General features: G+C 35.9%; 3 protein-coding genes and 1 long non-coding RNA gene across 10 annotated transcripts in view; 1 reads left to right on the top strand and 3 right to left on the bottom strand.

The window, feature by feature from the left end:
• The window catches only part of LOC100642239 (monocarboxylate transporter 10), a 310,901-nt gene that overhangs the window by 106,834 nt on the left and 180,769 nt on the right, over nt 1–23,298 (top strand). For 5 of the 7 annotated variants that reach the window (XM_048404626.1, XM_048404628.1, XM_048404627.1 and 2 more), the window contains one exon: nt 3,404–3,514. The exons of the other annotated variants lie outside the window; for them this stretch is intronic. The gene's annotated coding sequence lies outside the window, so the exon portion shown is untranslated. The remainder of the gene's footprint in view (nt 1–3,403; nt 3,515–23,298) is intronic. 7 annotated transcript variants of the gene reach the window in all.
• On the bottom strand, nt 839–1,710 carry LOC125384763. The gene is made up of 2 exons (XR_007223523.1): nt 1,289–1,710; nt 839–1,047 (listed from the first exon to the last, which is right to left on the bottom strand). It is a non-coding gene; the product is annotated as an uncharacterized LOC125384763 (long non-coding RNA).
• LOC100645518 (nose resistant to fluoxetine protein 6) lies at nt 4,031–8,567 on the bottom strand. Its single transcript, XM_048404631.1, has 12 exons — nt 7,647–8,567; nt 6,911–7,155; nt 6,265–6,702; nt 5,876–6,118; nt 5,559–5,766; nt 5,313–5,478; nt 5,150–5,229; nt 4,982–5,077; nt 4,779–4,908; nt 4,529–4,703; nt 4,254–4,396; nt 4,031–4,170 (listed from the first exon to the last, which is right to left on the bottom strand). The coding sequence occupies exons 5-12, from the start codon at nt 5,723–5,725 to the stop codon at nt 4,048–4,050; spliced, it is 1,080 nt and encodes a 359-aa protein (XP_048260588.1). The 5' UTR covers nt 5,726–5,766; nt 5,876–6,118; nt 6,265–6,702; nt 6,911–7,155; nt 7,647–8,567; the 3' UTR covers nt 4,031–4,047.
• LOC110120329 (nose resistant to fluoxetine protein 6-like) lies at nt 16,398–20,215 on the bottom strand. The gene is made up of 13 exons (XM_048414729.1): nt 19,999–20,215; nt 19,263–19,507; nt 18,845–19,038; nt 18,601–18,722; nt 18,209–18,451; nt 17,905–18,112; nt 17,660–17,825; nt 17,497–17,576; nt 17,330–17,425; nt 17,127–17,256; nt 16,877–17,051; nt 16,602–16,744; nt 16,398–16,523 (listed from the first exon to the last, which is right to left on the bottom strand). The coding sequence occupies exons 1-13, from the start codon at nt 20,123–20,125 to the stop codon at nt 16,398–16,400; spliced, it is 2,055 nt and encodes a 684-aa protein (XP_048270686.1). The 5' UTR covers nt 20,126–20,215.

Raw genomic sequence — 23,298 nt, 5'->3', positions numbered from 1 at the left:
TGATTGGTTAATGTTGAAAATCATGAAAGTTTAGTATATTACAAGTAAATAAAATTAATGGTACAATGAATAACAAAAAAAAAAAAAAACATAAAAGATATGCTACAAGCAGTAAAATACAAATTAGAAGAATTAAATAAAATGTTAAACTTCCAACTTGAAAAATAAACCGTAAAAGTTTTTTTTGAAAAGTCGTTTGGATCTTCCAACACCTAAAAAGACTGCCACAGAATATACAGAGGAAAAGAATCTCTAACAATTTTCATGAAAGGACCTTGTCCCTATTTCACAGTCATTACAGTCGTATCGTCAAAAATCAATTCGCGAGCCTTTTCAACATTATTGAACACCCAATTTCAACCGATTTATGTAACAGCGATCATTGTCTCATTTTTATGCAAATGACAAGAAGAAATATTTGCGCCTGAAAAATTAATAACCGGCTCTGCAACAAAATCTATTACGAACGAACGAAAAATTCCAACACGCGCAAAGGATAAGAAACACGCTTTCAAGGTATGTAAAAAGTGTATTTACAAAGAATGTAGATGTAATTACAAAAAATTAAAAAATTTTGTTAACAATATATTATTAGAGTAGTTTCTTATGCGTGTACATAAATTTCCACTTCAATATCACACAATTTATTGCAATCGTGTTAACGTAAGTAAAAAATTATTGATCTTCGTTTTTTATTCGAAAACATGATCGGTTGAACGAACAAAAAAACATGTTTAATTGCGTGTCTTTGTATCTTGAACATATCGCATTATATCGATATCGATCATTGGTGACTTTTAATTTTCTTCTAAATATTCAGTCTTTTTTGCGATCTTTGTAAAAAGTTGTAAACTTTCATAATGATCATTTAAAAGAAACGAACGGTCAATGTCATAGTCAAAGATAGGGGAGCAAAAGGTCAGCCACAGAGATATCGCAAATAACTTATGATAATCATTAGCAAAACAGGTTTCAGTTTTGCATATAACGAGTGCAACCATATTACAACTCCTGCATCTTTCGTCTTTCTTCGTTCGAAGAATTTACCTACGAAAGAAAATAAGTTTTTCTGAAAATATCCACTTTGCAGAGGGGAGGTTAAAATGTAACACGCATTTAAAACCACGTAAAGGTACAAAATCATTATTCTTATGAATTAGAAACTATTGATTTGCATAAAAATATATGTTTGCTCTGGATATAGCTACTATAGATAACATATAACAAAGATATATGTTATACAGATACAAAAGGTTTTATAAGATAACATGAAAATTATTGAAGATACCCAAATATAAATATAAGTTGCAGTAAAATGTATTGATGAATACGTTTGGTTTTTTATTTTACGAAATAAAGTTCAGTATAAATATATCATCTTCTCTCTGTACATTGGTGCAAACCTAATAGTTCTACCCGTGGCCATGCGTTGTATCCAATTTTCCACTGATGTGAAGTAAATGTGAATTTTTAATCGAGTAACATCTGCGTTAAGTACTTATGTGGTGGACGGTGAGATCAATTTAAATTAATAACGAAACGAGTTGATTTCGTTAACTATAATTACAGATATTTTAAAATGTAAAATACAAAGTTAATCGCAAGCGTTGCTCGCTCGATGATATTCGTTATAAAATTGCGCGATACTGTGGTACTTATTCGTTCGACTGATGATCTCGATGACTCGATACTGATATTGATTCGCGTGACTGACTGACTGACTATGTCTGGAGAACATAGTCGTCTATTTGTACTGGTCGGGGGGAGGTGGTGGTGGGGGGTACCGGAAGGTTGAACTTGGCTCCGGTTGACGGTTGCACGTAGCCGCGATATTACTTTGTCCAGAGTTTGTTTATTGCATTATGTGCGTCACATAATGTTAATTCTCTGTGGCAAACAACTACGTGAGGCATCTTCGAATCGAAACGTCCTGTGACGCATGTGCCGCTACACTTACATTATTTTGTATACAAAATCAATTTTCATGTAATCATAATTTTATTGTACAATCTAATAATTCCAAGAAAGAATGTATACATGTACTATGAGACATTTCCATTTTTTCCTACATATATATGTCGGAGATGAAGGAACACCGGAACCTTCCCTTTGGAATTTTGGAAAAATCCCGTAACATTGTAATCTAGATTCTACCATAGCTGTAATTAGACAATTGTAGTCATCCAGTCCGATTGTAATTGTTCGAAACTTGTGAGCTTGAGCTCGAGGTGACAACCAGTCGCCGAACGTAGCCGCAGTTGAGGGATGAACGTTTTGTCTAATATATGAAACTAGCTCCTATCGCCCAATTAGTCTTCTACCTACTTTGTCAAAACTATTCGAGAAGTTGCTAACGAATCGATTCCTTCCACTCCTAGAGGATTTGAAAACACTGCCAGATCATCAATTCGGTTTTCAGAAGCAACATTCTACAATAGAACAAATCCACCGAATAACACACAATATCAGCCAAACCCTCGTAAAGAAAAAATACTGCTCAGCGGTATTCCTTGATATTCAACAGGCATTCGACAAAGTATGGCACGAAGGGCTTCTTTACAAACTTAAAAAAGTCCTACCACACACTTACTACTCCATCCTAAAGTCCTACCTAACCAATAGGCAATTCATGGTTAAATACGCAGACGCCATAACTTTCCCAATAGAAGCTTCCATTTTTCTCCCGAGTCAACCATCTACGTCGAAAATGCTGGTTAATGAAGAACAATGTTTACAACTATTCCGCAAATGATTCTACATCAAAATTGATTCATCTTTCTAGGTATTATGGGATGTTTAATATAATTACGCATGTTTCCTGAAACACTGAATGCCATTCCTCAACACAGAATATCGTAACAAAATAAAATGTTTGAAAATTTCGAATACGCGTGTGTATCTGCGCCAGCACACAAAGTAGTTACTTCTGTCCATTGGTTTATTAATCGAAAAACTAGTATTCTACAAAATAGAATAAGAATAAATCATCTATTCTAAGAAAGTAAATATACGTACATCTACATATTTCTAAGGCTATAAAAAATATTTCATATTTTGTACGCTTACGTAAGCTGGTAATTAAGAGTCTATCCCATGTAAATGACCCTATCGATGAAACTATCATAACGACGCTTATGCCCACGATGATATTATAATGCTTGAAATAATCGATTTTATAGATCGGGTAAAACTAAACACCAAAGGATTGAAAAACGAAATTACAAACTCACGTGATCGATAAAGTTATTGCAGGAGAAAACTGCCAAATACGAACAACTGCATTTCATTGTATTATAAAAAATCGTAACTTTCACGGGTTATTTTAATGAGATAACTTCTTAATTTGCTGTATAAACGGACTACATATTGATTGTAATTCGTATTGCAACTTGAATCGTTACAGGTATACATTCGAGATACAAGTTGTAAAATATCCGGAGAATCCATCTCGACCTCTACACTAGCGGAGTAGCATTATCACGAAGACTAACTCTTACACCTCAAATATATTTGAGTAAGTATAAGTAGAAGAAGTATAAGTACAGTGTATGTTAGTCCAGATCTGCACGCTACCAACGTTCGTTTACAATAGAGTTTCGAAGCCATGAGCCTACGGGTATTTATATAATTATCATAACTGGTCCGTCTATAGCCCGGTACATCATCCGTGCATGACGTGTTCCTAGAAAAGGCTATGAGGTTGAGAGGTACTTCAAATTGATTTAGAACTAAACAATACTTAATGGCTTCGAGGAGTAAGAAAACTAAACACTAGAGAAGATGTAGAGTTTTCCTAGAAGTAAGAATCACTTCAATAAAATAGACAGAGAGAGAAATGGAAGAAAGGGGAAAGAAAGGAAGAAAGATAGATATGTAATATACTATACGATACAGTATAATCATAACATCATAACATCATAATAAATAGAAATGTTTCAAGATTGAGTGAGTGAGAGAGAGAAAGGAAAGCAGATCAGTGCATATATCGAGAGAGTAATTTCATTAGTTTATTAATTGAGGGGCTTGGAAATATGTATTAGCATATGTTTATTTCATTCTTGGTGGATTATTGTACAATCGGACTAGTGATATAAACGGCATTTCGACTGTTGCGGATAGGACAATAGCAGCAGTGAAACTGCAGATAATCATTGTAATGGCAGTATAGCTCTGTAAAAACATAGTATGTTATTATTACATAGGATTCATATTACTTTGAAATTGTTCGAATGAAACTATCTTATCATACTTACAAAATTGGTGTGATAGATGAGGAGAGAATAATTATCTAACGAATATACCGAAAGAGTAATAATACAATTTATGAGATAAGCACTATACGTTAATTTACTTAAAGGGACGAAAATATCCAGCGATAAGATTTTGTTCACGATGCCTGCAAACGTAACAAATATACTTGGGTCTAGTTTGCAAAACATTAACTATTTCGCATTAGATAAAAAGTATTTTTACAATAAGGACAATGACATTAACATATTACTCAGCGACATGAAAAATGTCGACTTACCGCCATTATTCGTAGTGCATGCAACTACGAGCCAGGCAATGCCTAATGCCCAGCCTGTTCTACTAAGTGTCAAATAAAGAACGGATAAACCTAAGGATATGTTCTTGTTCGTGAGTCCGAAGAGAATCGAACAATTACATAAAATTGCCAAAGACCAACCAACGATTAAGCTTTTCTGAAACATAAATTAAATCACATTATTGAAAGATGCAGAGAAATATAAGTCTAACGAACAAATAGAATACATTACTTTTGATAAATGCAATTTGTAATTCCATTTTGTAAGAATGTGACATGTGGCCATTCCCATGAGATATGGTGGTATTCTACACCATGGTCGTATATACAAATATGTCAACGTCTTATATTGTTCGTCCAATCTAGAAAAGTAAATATAAGTATATTTACAAATTCCCTATGTTATAAAGAGCGTTACATATTTTGCATGCTTACGTAGGTTGGTAATTAAGAGTGTACCCGGTGTAAACTAGTGATCCTATTGATGAAACTAGCGTAACAACGCCTATACCCACGGCAATATTGCAATGCCTGAAACAGTCGATTTTATTGCCCGGGTAAGATTGGATTCTAAGGGATGAAAGAACGAAATTACAAACTCACGTGATGGATAAAGTTAGAAGAAAACTGCCAAATACGAAGAACTGCATATCATTGGGCAAGTACCAACTCCATGTGAGACACTGCAAACAGTATTTCTCTTCGAAACGAATTCTTTTGTAGTAACGCGAACAATGCAATAAATTATGTGAGAAAGGATACGTACTAGCTCATCCCACCTATAGAAGTTGTTGATGTAAAGTATGTTAGTCCACCAATATTTGGAACACTTAGTATTTGGATGTTCAATAGGAAGAAGTGCTGAGACATGATGATGCCAGGTAAAATTCAATATCGCTATCAATATAACGACGAAATATGCAGGTGTAAGCCTTCGAAGATTATGTATTTATTTTATTATCATCGAAATCTCATCGATAGAACTAATTAAGCATTGATACTATACTATTACCTTATATATCGTTTGACAATCCTTTGAAAAAATTCGTTCACCCTTTTTGCTATAGGCAGGATTCCCTGATATTTTCGTCGTTCCTTCAGAAATGTATATGACAACAGAAAACCACTCATAAAGAAAAATGCATCCACCGAAAATGTGAAGTTGCTTATGACTTGCATGAATAATTCTTCAGCCTCTATATATACAAGCCATTTGTTACCTGTACACATAAGTGACTGCATTAAAAAAATACATGGTAGATCAGAAATCAGATCGGAAACAATAATCGGAATAGTATAATTAAAACATCGTTAAAATTCATTTCTTACTCAGAACATGAAATGCGTAGATCAATACGTGCCCCAGAATAATCCATACTATTGTCAACGTTTTCAAGCCGTAGAATACTCGCAGATTATCACCACCCTTCTCCGGTTTAAATATTTCCTCTATATTGGTGAGAAATGAAAAACACAGAAGGTGTTGGCTGATACGATTCTGCTGCCCCGACTCGGGGCGTTCCGGTTTCTCGTAGTTGATTTCGCATTTCCCATCTATTCCGTTGTTCAGTGCTGTTGGAAGTTAGTAGTACGTTACATAGATTCCCATGAAATAAACTCGAGGCGATAAAAATTACTAAGATTGGCAACGCGAGCGCAGTTTTGTGAAGTACAAAATATGAATAGTTAATTGAAGTACCAATGGATGTGTAGCTTACCTATCGCGTTGTTATTGTCGAACGTAAACTTTTCCCTTTCTTTATTTAAACGCTTTCGATGGACGAAAACATCATATACTGTGGCCGCTATTATGATAGCACACAACGATAGCAAAACTCCTCTGTAATCAGAATTTTAAAGTTCATAGGTGGTATTTTATCGGATGCATATCTCGACGTATGTAATATATATCTGGCTAGATAAAAATTCGAGTTTTCAATTAGAAGCTTGAAGTTTACGTACATGATGGAGATCATTTTCGCAGAGAGTAGCCATTGATGATCATCCTCCAAATCGGAGACTTCGATCAACTGGAAGTGTATATTAAAAAGCTTTCCAATGAAAAGTGTCTCATTACGAAATACTTTATCAAGCATAGTGGCAACATCACCTATGCTGCAGGACGCCGGTAAGCAAAGTCCAAGCGTGACCAAATCCTAAAATGGGCGCAGTTTTTCAAATTTATGATCGTCCGTCGTGATCGTAAAAATTTCATGAAATATTTTAATGTTAATGATATCACATATCGATATTATTTTAATGGGATAAATTATTAATTGACTGCATAAACTTGAATCGCATTGCAGCTTGAATCGTTAGGGATATACATTCGAAATACAAAAACTAAAATATCCATTTGCTTACTTCGTCTTCCACTTCTATATGATATTGCACAGTGCTATTGTGCCGCGCACGTGCAATAAAGAAACGAAACTCAAAAGATGAATACTCTTCATTCGGATTCCGGTATATCGAATTGTTCTTTCGTATTTTCTCCGATAGAAATGCCGTCCGATTTTCAGAGAAAAGTTTGCAACTTTCTTGGTCTCCTAACCAATGATTATTTCCGATGACAAAACCTCCGGATGGTACGCCACTGGTATCCAACGCTTAAAACACACATGGTACCTCATTAGAATCAGCTTGTGATGCAATTAGCGATAAGGATCTGAAGCGGTGGGAAAATTAAGCGCATTTTTTGAAACCAACAGCATCAGCTGATCAGGAAAACAGTGACGATGACGATCGCAGCTTTTACAACACAACGCGCAAAGAAAGTCTCAAGGTTGGGAGTTGGCTCGATAAAAAGTTACGCATCATACACAATCGCGATGTAACGTTGTGGTATCGTGATCAGAACAATCCTCGCGGTTGCACAGGAGTTGTTTCTCTTGATTTTAATTGGAATTTTCCGCGGTATAAACGTGTTCATCGAGAACATGTCACGAAGCACAATCGTAAACACGGTGTACATTTTTTTGAATCACGGTCGGTTCTACGTATTTCATTTAGTTTGCCTTCTTCTTTCCTTTCACTGTAATTGACTGGCGGCAGCTTCGCGGAATCGAATTCGGCTATATATCTTAAAAGTTCTATTAACCTCTTAGGGCCCAAAGTATCTGGTTATCCACCGCATTTCGAAATTCATCTATCTGGGTCCGACATCTGCTGGAATTTAGAAGATCAGCATTTTCCAAAACCGCGTACACTGGAAGTAGCTTCCTCGTGGTTATCGGGTCTAGCGCGGTCGCTTGTATTGACACGTAAAAGCTTGTTAAAGATAGAAGGGATAACCATATCCACGAAATTCTTCCGCACTTCATTCTTTGAAATGAGATTTACACTTGGATTATTAGAATTAACTATTGAGGAATATCGGCAGCCACGTGAATGTATTTTGTTCTCTTGTTCGCAATAAGGTACGTTGCTGCTCTTTCGGTACTATGTTCGAAAATGCGACTGCGTTGAACGGGGCACGAATGGCGAATGGAACTCGAGAGACTCAACGGTTTCCGATAAGATTGAAGCGCGATAATGCACATTCGGTACAGGACACATCATTAATGATGCAAAATATCGCAATCATTTTAATTGCATTAGTTTTTCATGTTATTTCCTGTGATTCAATTATGTATTCCGGTATTAGTTTTTTAAAACCCTTACCTCTGACGTTTGTTACTTTTTACCTTATATTTTAATTTCGAAGCGAGTTTTTTTAGGATAGCCAGCCAATTAACGTCATTCGATATCATTTCTAATATGTTTTCGATTAAGAGTTTTGACGTGAAAGTATGAACTGGCCTTGATCTTGCAATTTCCATAAATTTATTGTTCACTGCTGCTATTAAAGTGCGTCAATTTAAATATATCGCTCTGAAATGCTCATTTCTTTTATGGAACCGTGATAACTGAAAATCATCAATCCATTACTTTATTTCGCGCCTGAGATTCTTTTGGACCGCGGTCAAGAAGCTGCAGGTTACTTTTCCTGCTCATATATCGTCTTTATATATATGGCGTCATATTCGGATAAAAAAAAAAAAAGAAAAAAAGATTATAATTATAATGAATTCAATAAATTAATGAGTAACGTACATTTTTGACGAACTCTATACAGCATTATCTGAGCTGTAAAATTACAGGTGACAGCATGTTCAAAACCGTTAAATATGATAACTTAGTAGCAACCAAAAACAAATTTACGAAATTACATGAATGTACATTAATGATAAGCAAAATCGGAATTAAACATTTCGCGAATTTAAGTCAGAAGTAGCCCAATGTGTAATGATAATTCTACATTTAATTCACTTCCTTTTTCTGTGAGATTCTATCACTGACAGTGAAAGGGATACGTAAGGAATTGTAAGATACAGACCTACTATTGTTTCCAGCTTATGTCATTTTTCCGATCGAAAATATATCAAGCACCTTCGCGATCTGTTTTCTTTTAAAAATTTGGTCGCGGTCTTGCGTTTAACGCTTCTTCGCTAGATTTTACATTCGCTGGTTACGGTCAATTAATATTCCACTTTCATACGCTTGGCTGGGTAAAGTCTTTGACCGGCTTGTTATTTCATCGACTTTTACCGTCACGTAATTCACGCGTAACAAATAAAAATCTTTTCCTTGGTCGACACACTCCTTCAACGCAAGAGCCTTTACTCGTAATGGACGCTCGTTTCTTAGATTCGTATTCGTCGAACTGGTTCCTCAAACGGACATAAAAAAATTAACCATGGATGCGTTTTATTTGATCAACAAGATCGCGCTGTTTTCTAATTGCCAAGTATGCTTTTAGGATTGTTCAAATTCCTCATTGTATTTTACATTTTTGAGGAACATCCACAGAGCTTGATTGAAATCTTGTCGACTCGATCTCTGCTCGGTTTATCATCTTTTTTCCTTTGTTTTGTACCCTTGCATCTTGTTGATCAAGATGTTAAGATGGCACACCGCAGTGCAAATTTTTATAAAATACACGCAGTACACCTTCCTCCACAATTTGTCCAATCACAATTTCATCTGTTCAATGTCCAAAAGAAAGTAACGATTGTTCCATTCGAAACGACCAAAACGTAGGAATCATCCTAAGCAATTTTATGATACCAGCTTCCGCGGGAAAGCTCCTTTTCTCAATGGTGACAATGTTTTTAATTTTTCACGTCTATCGTGTTCTCAATAACCAAGCGTATCGTAAGCACAGCTACTTCCGAATAATAATTTAAATAATCGAAACGTGGCTGCTATGATGGCAACACATGAAAGTAATGAAAATCCTCTGTAATCAAAAGTTTTAAGTTTCTAGTCGATTTTTTATCGGAAGCAGATCGCGATATATAGCGTGTATATGCCAATCGGTGACAAGAATTCGAACTTTCAATAACGAACTTGGAATTTCGTAGAGAAAAGCTATTGTTGATCGTCCGTGAAATCGGAGACTTCGATCAGCTTCAAGTCTGTAAAAAAAGTTTTCCGACGAAAAGAGTTTCATTATGGAATACTCCATCCATCATAGTGACGACATCGCGTTTGATATAGAATGCAAATAAGCAAACTCCAAGCGTCATCAAATTCTGAAAAAAGCGCAATGTCTCAAATCTCTAATAGTTCATTGCAATCGTGAAAGGTCGTAAATAAATGTCATGGGTTGTTTTAATGAGGTACACCGTTAATTTGCTGTATAAATTATATTGATGATTACATATTGATTACAAGTAGCATTGCGATTCGAATCGTTGGATATATGGATTCCACATGCAAACAATGAAATATCCATGTACCTACTTCGTTTTCTATTTTATGCGATGTTGCACAGCGCTATTGTGCCGCATATGTCCAATAAAAAGTCGAAACTCAAAAGGCGGATGTTCCTTGTTCGGGTTCCGGTATATCGAATTGTTCTTTCATACTTTCTGTCATAGAAATGGCGTGCGATTTTTGGAGCAAGTCAGACGATCTCCTATAAAATAATTGTGCTCGTTGCCAAATTCCCTGGGTGGCACGTCGTTGGTGTCTAACGCTTGAAAAACACATGATTCTGTAATGGAAGCAACTGATCGTGAAAAGAGATGCACTTCGGCGACAAATGTCGTCATTTTTACGCAGCCCATGCTTCTGTTTCGACGGTTGATTCGATGAAAAATTATGCATATGACACAATCGCGAACGTAACGCGATATAATTGGCTTCGGGAAAACTGACGCGGTTGCACAAGAATTATTTTCATGTTTTTTGAGTTTAACCAACTGTATAATTTGTTGAATCCTGATAGATTATGCGTATTTCGATTAATTTGCCTTCTTCTTTCCGCAATCGTCATCTACTTACAGTAACTTCGTCGAGCGAAGTTTGTCAAGGTATCTTGAACCTTCCATTTATCTCTTAGTCCCCAAAGTATCTGGTTATTCACAGCATTACGAAATTTAACTATCTATGTTCGACGTCAACTCGAATTTAGAAGAATGATGTTTTTCAAATGGTATATTGGTATTTTTCAACGTATATTGGTTGTATAATTATTAGCATAACAAATTTCTGTTTTTCATACAACGTGTGTAACCATCACGCGACAGTAGCTCATTCGGAGCATATATCTAAGAAAACATTGTTCCGTTTTGCTTTCCTTTGTCTGCTCGCTCCTGTCGCATAGTTCCTTGTATCTGTTAATATACATATAGTTATATACTTTGTTGTGTGATGTAGAGGGGACTTTCAGAGCGTGTTTTATACTTGGAAACTACCTTCGTCGATATAGTGCCATATATTTGGTTTCGAAGAGGATACTGTTGACTTTGCATGTTCGATGTACCCCTCTAATTAACCTTAAAGCAATGTTTTATTGCTTTTAATATAGGTGGTTTGGCAGGGCCGTATATTGTCGAGTCGTAGTCTATCTTGGATGAACTTATGTAGTGGTTGGTATGTTTTTAAGGATCGATACAACAACTGCTTTCCTCCAGCTGCTGAGAAAGACTACGTGGGCCCATACGCATTTGAAGATTTTAAGCAGATATTTCGTTCCAGATTTATGGAATTGTTTTAAAATATCAAATCATTTTCTGGACTTTTTCCAGAAAATACGTCTGCACGTGCGAATGCGACGAAGAAAAGAAAGTGTTTGTCGCTTGTAACCCGAAGAACGTACGTTTCATGCACTTGTTCTTTATGTTTGTTCCGAAGGACGTACCACTTCTCTAACATAACGTTGCAGGTTCAGAGATTAATAGCATGATGGGTAAAATGAATTTTCGATTTGTTCTATGGATTTGATACCAAATATAAATATACATAAAAATATAAATATAAATATTCGGTTACATGAATGACGCAGCGATGTTAACAGCGATACCGCAGCGATAAATTTTCCGATTTTATAAATTTCGATATCCCAAATTTTCTAATTTCCAGGTTCCGAATTTCCGAGTTCATCAATTCTAAAAAGATCATACTTTTGAGTTATGAAAGTTGCAAATTTTCATAAGCCCACAATTTACGAATCTTTGAATTCAGAAAATAAAATTCATCTCCGTTTTCATAACTTTGATGGAAATTATTCTTTTCCTAAAATTCCTGATGTCCATCTTGTTCTTGGCACATTTTCACTCGTCTTGATGCTTCGCCTAAGGTAGGTGCCTCGAACTTTTAATTTCTCATCGTAGCGGTCTTCATACTCAGTCATTGTCGATTTTTTAGATGAATATTAATAGTGTTGATTAATTAAAGCTAGAAGTCACAAAACTTTAGTACATTATTCAGGCAGTTAGAATAGAACAGGACGGACAATTTAAAAACTACGAATTGTGCTTTACTCTTAATATTCCTCTAATATTCATGACTTTTTACAACTCACAGTTTTTGCCATGTTAATATTACTTCCATATTACAAAATCATGAAAGGTTTTTCAGTGCTTATGTAAGTACTTATGTAAAGAAGGAATAGCTCAGCTTTACTTATAAACTTAATGCAAGTGATATGTAACTCTAAAAACGCATTTTAAAGGAATGATCATACTGATGAACATTACAGCGACACGAACAGATACCCGGTATTTTCGTAGTTCAGCGACTATCTGTGTCGAATAAGTCGACAGGTTCTCAATACGTTTGAGTTTAATGCACACTTTCTAATTACGATTTTCGTTTCGCTTATATTTTTGTATATTTAACATATCTTTATTTAACGGGTATGCGGAACATTTCCCGTAGATTTTTATACGTTTGTAATAATAATCACCATCATAAATACATCTACAACAAACGCGAAAAATTCGGAAAGAATTATTTCGCTTCGCTTTTCTTCGTGCATTATTATACAATCGCAGGAGTGACATAAACAGCATTTCGGTTGTTGCATATAACAGAATAGAAGCACTGAAACTACAAACAACCATTGCAACGAACAGAGTACCCTGAAAGAAAGAAACGTTATTTCATGCTACTAATATTACATCGAAATCGTTTCATTATACTTGAAAGCGTGACGCTCTGAATGTGAAAGAGATAATAATTTGAAGAATAAGTTGACATAAAAACTGGTTCAGGAGATGAGCAGCATACGATATTTTACTGAAGTGGAAAAATTCAGCGATAGGATGTTGTTATCACGATACCTGCGAAAATAACACATATAGTGGGCTGAAGTTTATAAAACGTTAAATACTTCGCATTGCAAAAAGGATATTTTCGCAACAGGAGAGATAACACTACAGCATTAATAAGTGAATTGAAAAATATCAACTTACCTCCATGATTCGTGGTGCGTACAACTACTAGTCAGGCAATACCCAGTGCCCAGCCCGTTCTGCTGAGGGCCAAATAAAGAACGGCTAAGTTTAAGAACATGTTTTGGCTCACGGGTGTAAATAGAATCGAGCAATTACTCAGAATTGCCAAGGTTCAACCAAGCATTAAGAATTTCTAAAAGATTGGTTTAATCGCGTTATTGATAGATACACAGAAACGTAGGTGCAATAACAAATAGTATATATGTAGTAATTTAGTAGATCTTGGAGGAAGCACAAGAAATGATGTTTTGGTTTAACAAATCATATTCAAAACAACAATCTGATTACAATATTGTCGTACGTCTTATTATCATACTCGGCTATCAACTTCCCGATTCACACTCTCCGCTACTGTACCGCATGCGCACAATAAGAAAACGGAACTCAAAAGGTGGATGCTCCTCATTCGGGTTGCGATATATCGTATTGTTCTTTCGTTTCCCCTCCGAGACAAACAGCGTACGATTTTGAAAGAGAATGGTGCAACCCATACGATCTCCTAACCAATAATTGTGTCCACTCGTAAATCCGCCGGGTGGCACGCCACTGGTGTCCAAAGCTTAAAGAATATATGATACTGCATTAAAAACATCTGATGATACAATTCGCAATAAGGATTTTAAGCGGTAAGCAAGTTGAATGCAGAATTTAGCGTTTCGTGTTTAAAGCCAAAAAGTTCAGTTCGTTAAGATAAGAAAAACAGCTACGACTATGATCTTCGCCTTTACCTACTCCAAACGAAGGAATTAGTTTCTTGCGCAAGGTGCGAAGAAAGTCTCAGGGTCGAGGTACAACTCGACTTAAATTTATGTAGTTGATACAACCGCGACATAATCGTCGCTAGAAGAAATATGGCGGTTGCATAACTTGCTTTTACTGATATTAATTTTTCATGGTGTAAATGCGTTTTACATGCAAACAAGGGACGCGACATGTCACGAAACACAGCCGCAAGCACGGTGTATAGTTATTCGAATTCTATATCCGTTTATGGTTGTACGTTGGTATGTAACGGTTATACGATTATGTGTTATATATTTAATATGATTTGTTTTATCCTTTCTTTTGTACGCAATCGACTGGCAGCAGAAATTCATTTACACTACCTTAAAAGTTCTGTTTACTTCTTAGACCTCAAAGTATCTGGTTATCAACACCATTACGAAATTCATAAACCTCCGCCCGACATCTGCTGGAATTTAGAAGATTAGCATTTTCTAAAACCGCGTACGCTGGAAGTACCTGCCTCATGGTCACTGGATCTAGCATGGTCGCTTGGGTCAACACGTAAATCGTTGTTAATGATAAAAGGGATAACCATATCCACGATAACATGAATAAAGTGTTCAGTTCATCTATTGGGTACCAACATTTTCTAAGAAGATCGCGTCAAGACTAGTCGTATTCAACAAGGAACGCACAATTTATGACGTAGGACGCCGACAATGGTTTCGAATATTTCATCTTATTGATTATCGCCCAGTTACGGAACCCCAATTAAATTATTGCAGTACTGTTATCGGCACGTGGCTTACCGAAAACGTCAATTATCAGCACGCTGATACATTGTTGAACAAATTTTGAATTTTCTCGGGTTTTCTCGGTCAGTATCTGATCGTAATAGATTCTTGTGACGTAGTACCGAACCTGCTAAGCTTTCCTCCTAGAACGAACGGTTCCCGAAATGAACCAATTTTGAAAAAATCGCGGGGGTTCAGCTTTATGGATGTTTTGTGCTTTTACATTAGCAGTTACCTCATTGCAAGAGTAGAGTGATATGTATTGTTGTTAATATTATAAATATTGAAATATGTGTGAACCAAGGTGAGAGGGACAGCATAATGGGACCATATCCTACGTACATTTTTTAATTCATTTAGAAAACTAAAACTCTGACAGAAAATGCAACGATGCCACGCGATACTGCAGATGTTTGTGCCAAGAGTTGCATCAAGAGAAACTTGCAAGTCGTGTTCTGTTTACAATTTGAAGTAGGATCTTATTTTGGAAGGAATCATTTCGTTGTATCTAAAACGGATTGTGTTATTTTCTATATTTCGTGTAGTTTTGATTCTTCTCGAATCAATTGTCTGAAAAACAGCTTATAAAAACTTGTTTATTTCGCAGTTAGTTTGGATAATTGACGTTCTAAAACTCCTGTATTGCAGATAGTTATCCGTGACATTTATTTCCTTTCACCACATATCATTTATTATCTTTTCGACGGTTGACCCCATGTCACGTCAAGTAGAACATACTCGCTTGTTACGAATGACGCCCTATTTCGTCAAATAGTACACAGAGTTTAATACTTATTATTTTAACTAAATAAAACTTATTAAATTATATAATATGTTGTACAATACAATGTAAAATAATGGCCAAATTCTGCGTTTTATGTAGTATCCGGATAAAAAAAATATTATGCTAGGACGACGCTTTGAGGTCGCTAACCGAAATTGAGGATTGCTTCTCACGGAAATGAGTTGCGAAGAGTTTCGATTAGACACCTGTTGATCCGTGACGTCTCTGAAATTTGGTATTTTTACCTATTGTTGTATTGCTCAGTCTGTGTTGCATCCTAACGTCCTGCATACTTTATTGTGGACCAAATTTAATACACCGAGGCAGAATTCCATCGTATACTTTATATCATATTGTATATTTATATTATCATCCATTTATATAGATACGCTTTTACAAATTTTTATAGGTCGCTGTGTACTGTGCGGAAAAAACTTTTTCCTCTTTCAGTGATCTATATTTATTTGTGTATGAGCTTCTTTTCGTCTTCCAAATCACTTTCTTATGTACAATATCCTGGTTAATAAAGAAGAACGTGGATAACCTCTGCGCAAGTGATTCTCTTAACTAATTATTCTTCCATGGTATTTTAATAAATCACACTACATTATGAATAGCGAACCATGAAATGATAGTATACAGTCAATTACATTAAGTTTAGAGGTCACTGACAGAAAGATAAATTTTTCAATATTTCGACACATGATAGGCTAACTTCCTGTCATAAGTTTACTAATTGGACGATTCAGACTAAGTTATTGTTACAAACTTCTTTTTCGCGCACTAATAAATAATCGCAGAAGTGATACAAACGGCATTTCGATTGTTGCGGATAACAGAATAGAAGCACTGAAGGTACAAACAATCATTGCAACGCCGTAAATGCCCTGAAAAGCAGAAACGTTATTTCATGACACTAATATTACGTCGAAATTGTCCGAACGAAATAATTTCATTATACTTACAACCGTGGCAATATTAAAGTAGAAAGCATAATAATTTAAAGAGTAAGCCAAAAATATAATAACAGGGTTAAGGAGATAAGCACCATATGTTAATTTGCCCAAAACGACGAAAATATCTAGCGATAAGATTTTGTTTACGATACCTGCCAACGTAACAAGTATACTTGGGTGTAGTTTGCAATACATTAACTATTTCGCATTTGACAAAAAGTATTTTTACAGTAAGAACAATGACATTAACATATTATTCAGTGATATGAAAAATGTCGACTTACCGCCATTATTCGTAGTGCATGCAACTACGAGCCAGGCAATGCCTAATGCCCAGCCTGTTTTACTGAGGGCCAAATAAAGAACGGATAAATCTAAGGATATGTTCTTGTTCGTGAGTCCGAAGAGAATCGAACAATTACATAAAATTGCCAAGGACCAACCAACGATTAAGCCTTTCTGAAACATAAATTCAATCACATTATTGAAACATGCAGAGAAATATAAGTCTAACGAACAAACAGTATACGTTACTCTTGATAAATGCAATTTGTAATTCCATTTTGAAAGAAGTTGACATGTGGCCATTCCTATGAGATATGGCTGTATTCTACACCACGGTCGTATATAAATGTATGTCAACGTCATATATAGTTTGTCAATTCTAGGAAAATAAATATAATTATATTCACAAATTTCTTATGTTATAAAGAATGTTAAACATTTTATATGCTTACGTAGGCTGGTAATTAAGAGTGTATCCCATGTAAACTAGTGATCCTATCGATGAAACTAGCGTAACAATGCCTATACCCACGGCAATATTGTAATGTCTGAAACAGCCAATTTATAGCCCGGGTAAAACTAGGTTCTAAGGAATTAAAGAACGAAATTACAAACTCACGTGATCGATAAAGTTAGAAGAAAACTGCCAAATACGAAGAACTGCATATCATTGGGCAAGTACCAACTCCATGTGAGACACTGCAAACAGTATTTCTCTTCGAAACGAATTCTTTTGTAGTAACGCGAACAATGCAATAAATTATATGAGAAAGGATACGTACTAGCTCATCCCACCTATAGAAGTTGTTGATGTAAAGTATGTTAGTCCACCAATATTTGGAACACTTAACATTTGGATGCTCAGAGGGAAGAAGCGCTGAGACATGATCATGCCAGGTAAAATTCAATATTGCTATCAATATAACGACGAAATATGCAGGTGTAAGCCTTCGAAGTTAATATATTTATTTTATTATTATCGAAATCTCATCGATAGAACTAATTAAGCATTGATACTATATTATACCTTATATATCTTATGACAATCATTTGAAAAAATTCGTTCATCCTTTTTGCTATAGACGGAATTCCCTGATATTTTCGTCGTTCCCTCAGAAACATATACGACAACAGAAAACCACTCATAAAGAAAAATGTATCCACCGTGAATGTGGGGTTGGATATGATTTGAAAGAGTACATTTTGAGCCATTACATATTCAACCCATGGGTTACCTGTATACATGAGTGACTGCATTAAAAAAATACATGGTAGATCGGAAATCGGATCAGCATAGTAAACTTAAAACATCGTTAAAAGTCGTTTCTTACTCGTAACATGAAATGCGAACACCACTACGTGCGCCATAATAATCCATGCCATTGTTAACGTTTTCAATCCGTAAAATACTCGCAAATTATCACCATTCTTTCCCGGTTTTAATATTTCCTCTACATTGGTGAGAAATGAAAAACACAGAAGATGTTTGCTGATACGATTCGGCCGCCTTAACTCGGGGAGTGTCGGTTCCTTATTGTCGGTTTCGCGTTTCTCTTCTTTTATGTTCTCCAATTCTATTCAAAGTTAACCGTACGTTACATACATTCACATGATTCCCATTCCAACTCGAATAATTAAGATTGTTTCCAATCTTAATTATTTATGAGCGCAGTTTTGTGTTAAGTAGTAGTTGATATCATGTGTCACTGTATATGTAGCTTACCTATCGCCTTGTTACTTTCGAACGTAAACTTTTCCCTTTCTTTATTTAAACGCTTGCGATGGACGAAAACGTCGTATAATGTGGCCGCTATTACGGTAGCACACAATGATAGCAAAACTCCTCTGTAATCAGAATTTTAAAGTTCATAGGTGGTATTTTATCGGATGCATATCTCGACGTATGTAATATATATCTGGCTAGATAAAAATTCGAGTTTTCAATTAGCAGCTTGAAGTTTACGTACATGATGGATATCATTTTCGCAGAGAGTAGCCATTGATGATCATTCTCCAAATCGGAGACTTCGATCAACTTGAAGTGTATATTAAAAAGTTTTCCAATGAAAAATGTTTCATTACGAAGTACTTTATCAAGCATAGTGGCAACATCGCCTATGCTGCAGGACGCCGGTAAGCAAAGTCCAAGCGTGACCAAATCCTAAAATGGGCGCAGTTTTTCAAATTTATGATTTTCCGTCGTGATCGTAAAAATTTCATGAAATATTTTAATGTTAATGATATCATATATCGATATTGTTTTAATGGGATAAATTCTTAATTGTCTGCATAAACTGGCTACGTACTAATTGTAATTCGCATTGCAACTTGAATCGTTAGAGATATACATTCGAAATACAAAAACTAAAATATCCATTTGCTTACTTCGTCTTCCACTTCTACATGATATTGCACAGTGCTATTATGCCGCGCACGTGCAATAAAAAAACGAAACTCAAAAGGTGAATACTCTTCATTCGGGTTCCGGTATATCGAATTGTTCTTTTGTACTTGCTCTGATTGTAATACCGTGCGATTTTCAGAGAAAAGCTTGCAACTTTGTTGGTCCCCTAACCAATGATTATTCCCGTTGACAAATCCATCAGATGGTGCACCACTGGTATCCAACGCTTAAAACACACATGATATCTCATTGGAAACAGCTCGTGATGTAATTAGCGATAAGGATCTGAGGTGGTGGAAAAATTAAGCGCACCGTTTGAAACCAACAGCATCAGCTGACGAGGGAAACAGTGATGACGACGATCGCAGCTTTTACAACGCAACGCGCTCAGAACGTTTCAAGGTTGAGAGTTGGTTGGATGTAAAATTACGCATCTTACACCATCGCGACGTAACGTGATGGTATCGTAATCAGAAGAATCGTCGCAGTTGCACAGGAGTTGTTTCTATTGTTTTTGATTCTAATTTTCCGCGTTATAAACGTGTTCATCGAGAACATGTCACGAAGCACAATCGCAAACACGGTGTACATCTTTTTGAATCACGGTCGGTTAAACGTATTTCGTTTAGTTTGCCTCCTTCTTTCCTTTCGCTGTAATTGACTGGCGGTAGCTACGCGAAACCGAATTCGGGTATATATCTTAAAAGTTCTATTAACCTCTTAGAGCCCAAAGTATCTGGTTATCCACCGCATTTCGAAATTCATCTATCTGCGTCCGACATCTGCTGGAATTTAGAAGATCAGCATTTTCCAAAACCGCGTACGCTGGAAGTACCTGTCTCATGGTCACTGGGTCTAGCGTGATCGCTTGTATTGACACGTAAAAGCTTGTTAATGATAAAAGGGATAACCATATCCGCGACGAAATTTTTCCGTACAGCATGCTCTGGAACAGGATTTGCACTCGGATTATTGAAATTCTCAATTGATGAAAATGGTCAACCATACTAATGACCATTATTCTCTCTTATATGATGAAGTACATTGTTGCACTTTCGATACTATGGTCGATCAAGTGTATGACTGCTATAATATGAATGAAATGTTCAGTTCATCTATTGGGTACCAACATTTTCTAAGATGATCTCGCAAGACTAGCCGTATCCATCAAGGAACGCACAATTTATAACGTAGGACGCCGTAAATGGTTTCGAATATTTCATCTTATTGATTATTGCTCAGTTATGGAACCCCAATTTAATTATTCTAGTAGCGCGGCTGCGATCCGCACGTGGTTGACTGAACACTTCAATTATCCACATGCCGATACTCTGTTTAGCAAATTTATAATTTTTTGCCGTTTTTCTCGGTCGGTATTTGATGGTAGTAGATTTTTGTGACTTAGTACCGAACCTGCTAAGTTTTTCTTCCTAGAACTATCGGCCCCCGAAATGTGCCAATTTTGATAAACACTTTGCGATTGTTTCATGCTTTTATAATAGCAGTTACCTCATTGCAGGAGTAGAGTGATATGTATTGTTGTTAATATTATAAATATTGAAATATGTGTGAACCAAGGCGAGAAGGACAGCAAAATGGGGCCATTTCCCACGTACATTTTTTAATTCATTTAAAAAAACTAAAACTCTAACAGAAAATGTAACGATGGAACGCGATACTGCAGACGTTTGTGCTAAGAGTTTCGTCAAAAGAACCTTGGAAGTTGTGTTCTGTTTACAATTTGGCGCAGGAAAACTTTGGCGCAATACGCTCTGAGGATGATATATACAGGAATATCGACAGACGACTGCGATGCGCGTTCTGACGATCAATCGTTGAACCATTGTATCAAGCGTTGAACAAAGCAACTCCTCGCATTGAGTACCACCGGCGTTATAAGTTGGAAAGTTTATTTTCTTAATTGGAAGAAGATATGATTTTCTAGTTTTTCTTGACGATTTTCTCAGCAGAAATGTCTGTTTTCTTCGAATAAGCAGATATGAGACAGCTTCTTTACTCCACGTCTGGTGGAGAAGATGGTATCATAAAAAAGAGCTTCAGTGCGATTCTATTCTCTGAAGGTGAACTGTTCTTACGCCAAGTCTGGTGGAAAAGTTAAGGATTCGAAGTCACGAACAATACTGAACTAACCGTTTCTAATGCCGATATTAACCCTCCGATCGACGTTCCCGTTTGAATGACTACACGAGACTGTCGAAACTACTTCCGCGGCATCCGCGCTGACTGGTTTTATACCGAACGCAAAAAATTCCCAATTAGCATTTTATGTGTAAATCATTCTTCAATGTTCTGAGTCAGGATCCCAATACTAAGTCCAATCGAACAGTTATACTCCACTAATTTGAAGAATTACAAGATTAGGAAATCTCCTATTTAAACTACGATGTGTATAGAAATTTAAAAATATTCCTACGAATGTTGAATGGAATGGTTTTGGCTGTTACAGTTCTCTGAATGTTTTGTTTTTTTGGACGGAACAAGTTATTTCTGCCCAATTATTCTCGGAATGTTGGCTAATGCGCCATCACATTCTTCCACAAGCGAAATTTTAGGAATTGAAAGTGATACTGTAACGCATAATTATTTAAGGTATGCAGTCAGTAATGCAGACGGTAATTGAATCTTTTAAGAGACGTTACAGGAAAAATTTATTGCGTCGTATTATTATCTATTAATTGCTGGCGACAATGTTATGGGAGTTTTACGATTTTATAAAGGATTTGATTTAAAATTCCTTTGTTGTGCAAAACGTGAAAAATCGTACCAACTACACTTAAACGCTCTGAGAATATGTCATGTAACCATATAAATGACAATGCGAGCCAAATTAGTTTCATGTACTCTTTTTGCAGACAATATTGATATGAATGAAGACATGCAGATGCGATGGATTGGAATAAAATGAGCGATAGAACAAAACGAGACAGATGGAATACATTCATTTATTTTGGAAGGAATCATTTCGTTGTATCTAAAACGGATTGTGTTATTTTCTATATTTCGCGTAGTTTTGATTCTTCTCGAATCAATTGTCTGAAAACAGCTTATAAAAACTTGTTTATTTAGCAGTTAGTTTGGATAATTGTCGCTCTAAAACTCCTGTATTCCAGATAGTTATCCGTGACATTTATTTGCTTTCACCCCATATCATTTATTATCTTTTCGACGGTTGACCCCATGTCTCGTCAAGTAGAACATACTCGCCTGTTACGAATGACGCCGTATTTCGCCAAATATTACACAGCGTTTAAAATTCGTACATGTTGTACGATACGTGTTGTAAAATAAAATTCAAATTCTGTGTTTTATGTAATATCCAGATAACAAAATATTATGCTAGAACGACGCTCTGAGGATCCTTTCTTACGGAAATAATCTGCGAAGAGTTTTAATGAAACCTGTTGATCCCTGACATTTTTGAAATTTGGTATTTCTAACTTACTGTATTGTTCAATCTGTGTTCCGTGCTAATGTCCATACCTTATTGTAGATTAAATTTAATAAACCGGGGCAGAATTTCTTAGTATACTTTGTTTTATATTCTATATTCGTATTATTGTCCATTTATATAGATACGTTTTTGGAGATTTTTATAGTTGAACCTACATGATCCTGACCCTCCTAGCAATAATTTCGTTATGAAGCCATTGAATACTTATTCCATCGCTTAGAAATTAACAGTTTACTGCAATGATCAGCGACTTGTGACTCTTCCCTCTTCTCCCTTTTCATCACTTCTTATTCTGGCATGAATTTTTCGAGTCGTTGAAGAACCCAGGTACCAGTAGCAGTAGTCTCATCACTCGTAATCGAGTATGACCAATGACAATAAATCATCCATTCTCGCAAATTCGAAAATATTTAATTAAACAATCAGCGAGTCTCATCCATGCCAACATGTCTCATCCAAGATGGCATCGGACGTTTTTTTCGGATAAATTTGCTCTTACGTTCAAATTGAGATACCATATCAAACACTTAATTTATATACCATCC

The sequence above is a fragment of the Bombus terrestris genome, chromosome 3, assembly GCF_910591885.1.
Source record: "Bombus terrestris chromosome 3, iyBomTerr1.2, whole genome shotgun sequence".
Lineage (NCBI taxonomy): Eukaryota > Metazoa > Arthropoda > Insecta > Hymenoptera > Apidae > Bombus > Bombus terrestris.
The sequence above is the reverse complement of the archived record's forward strand: the minus strand, read 5'-3'. Positions and strand labels throughout refer to the sequence as shown.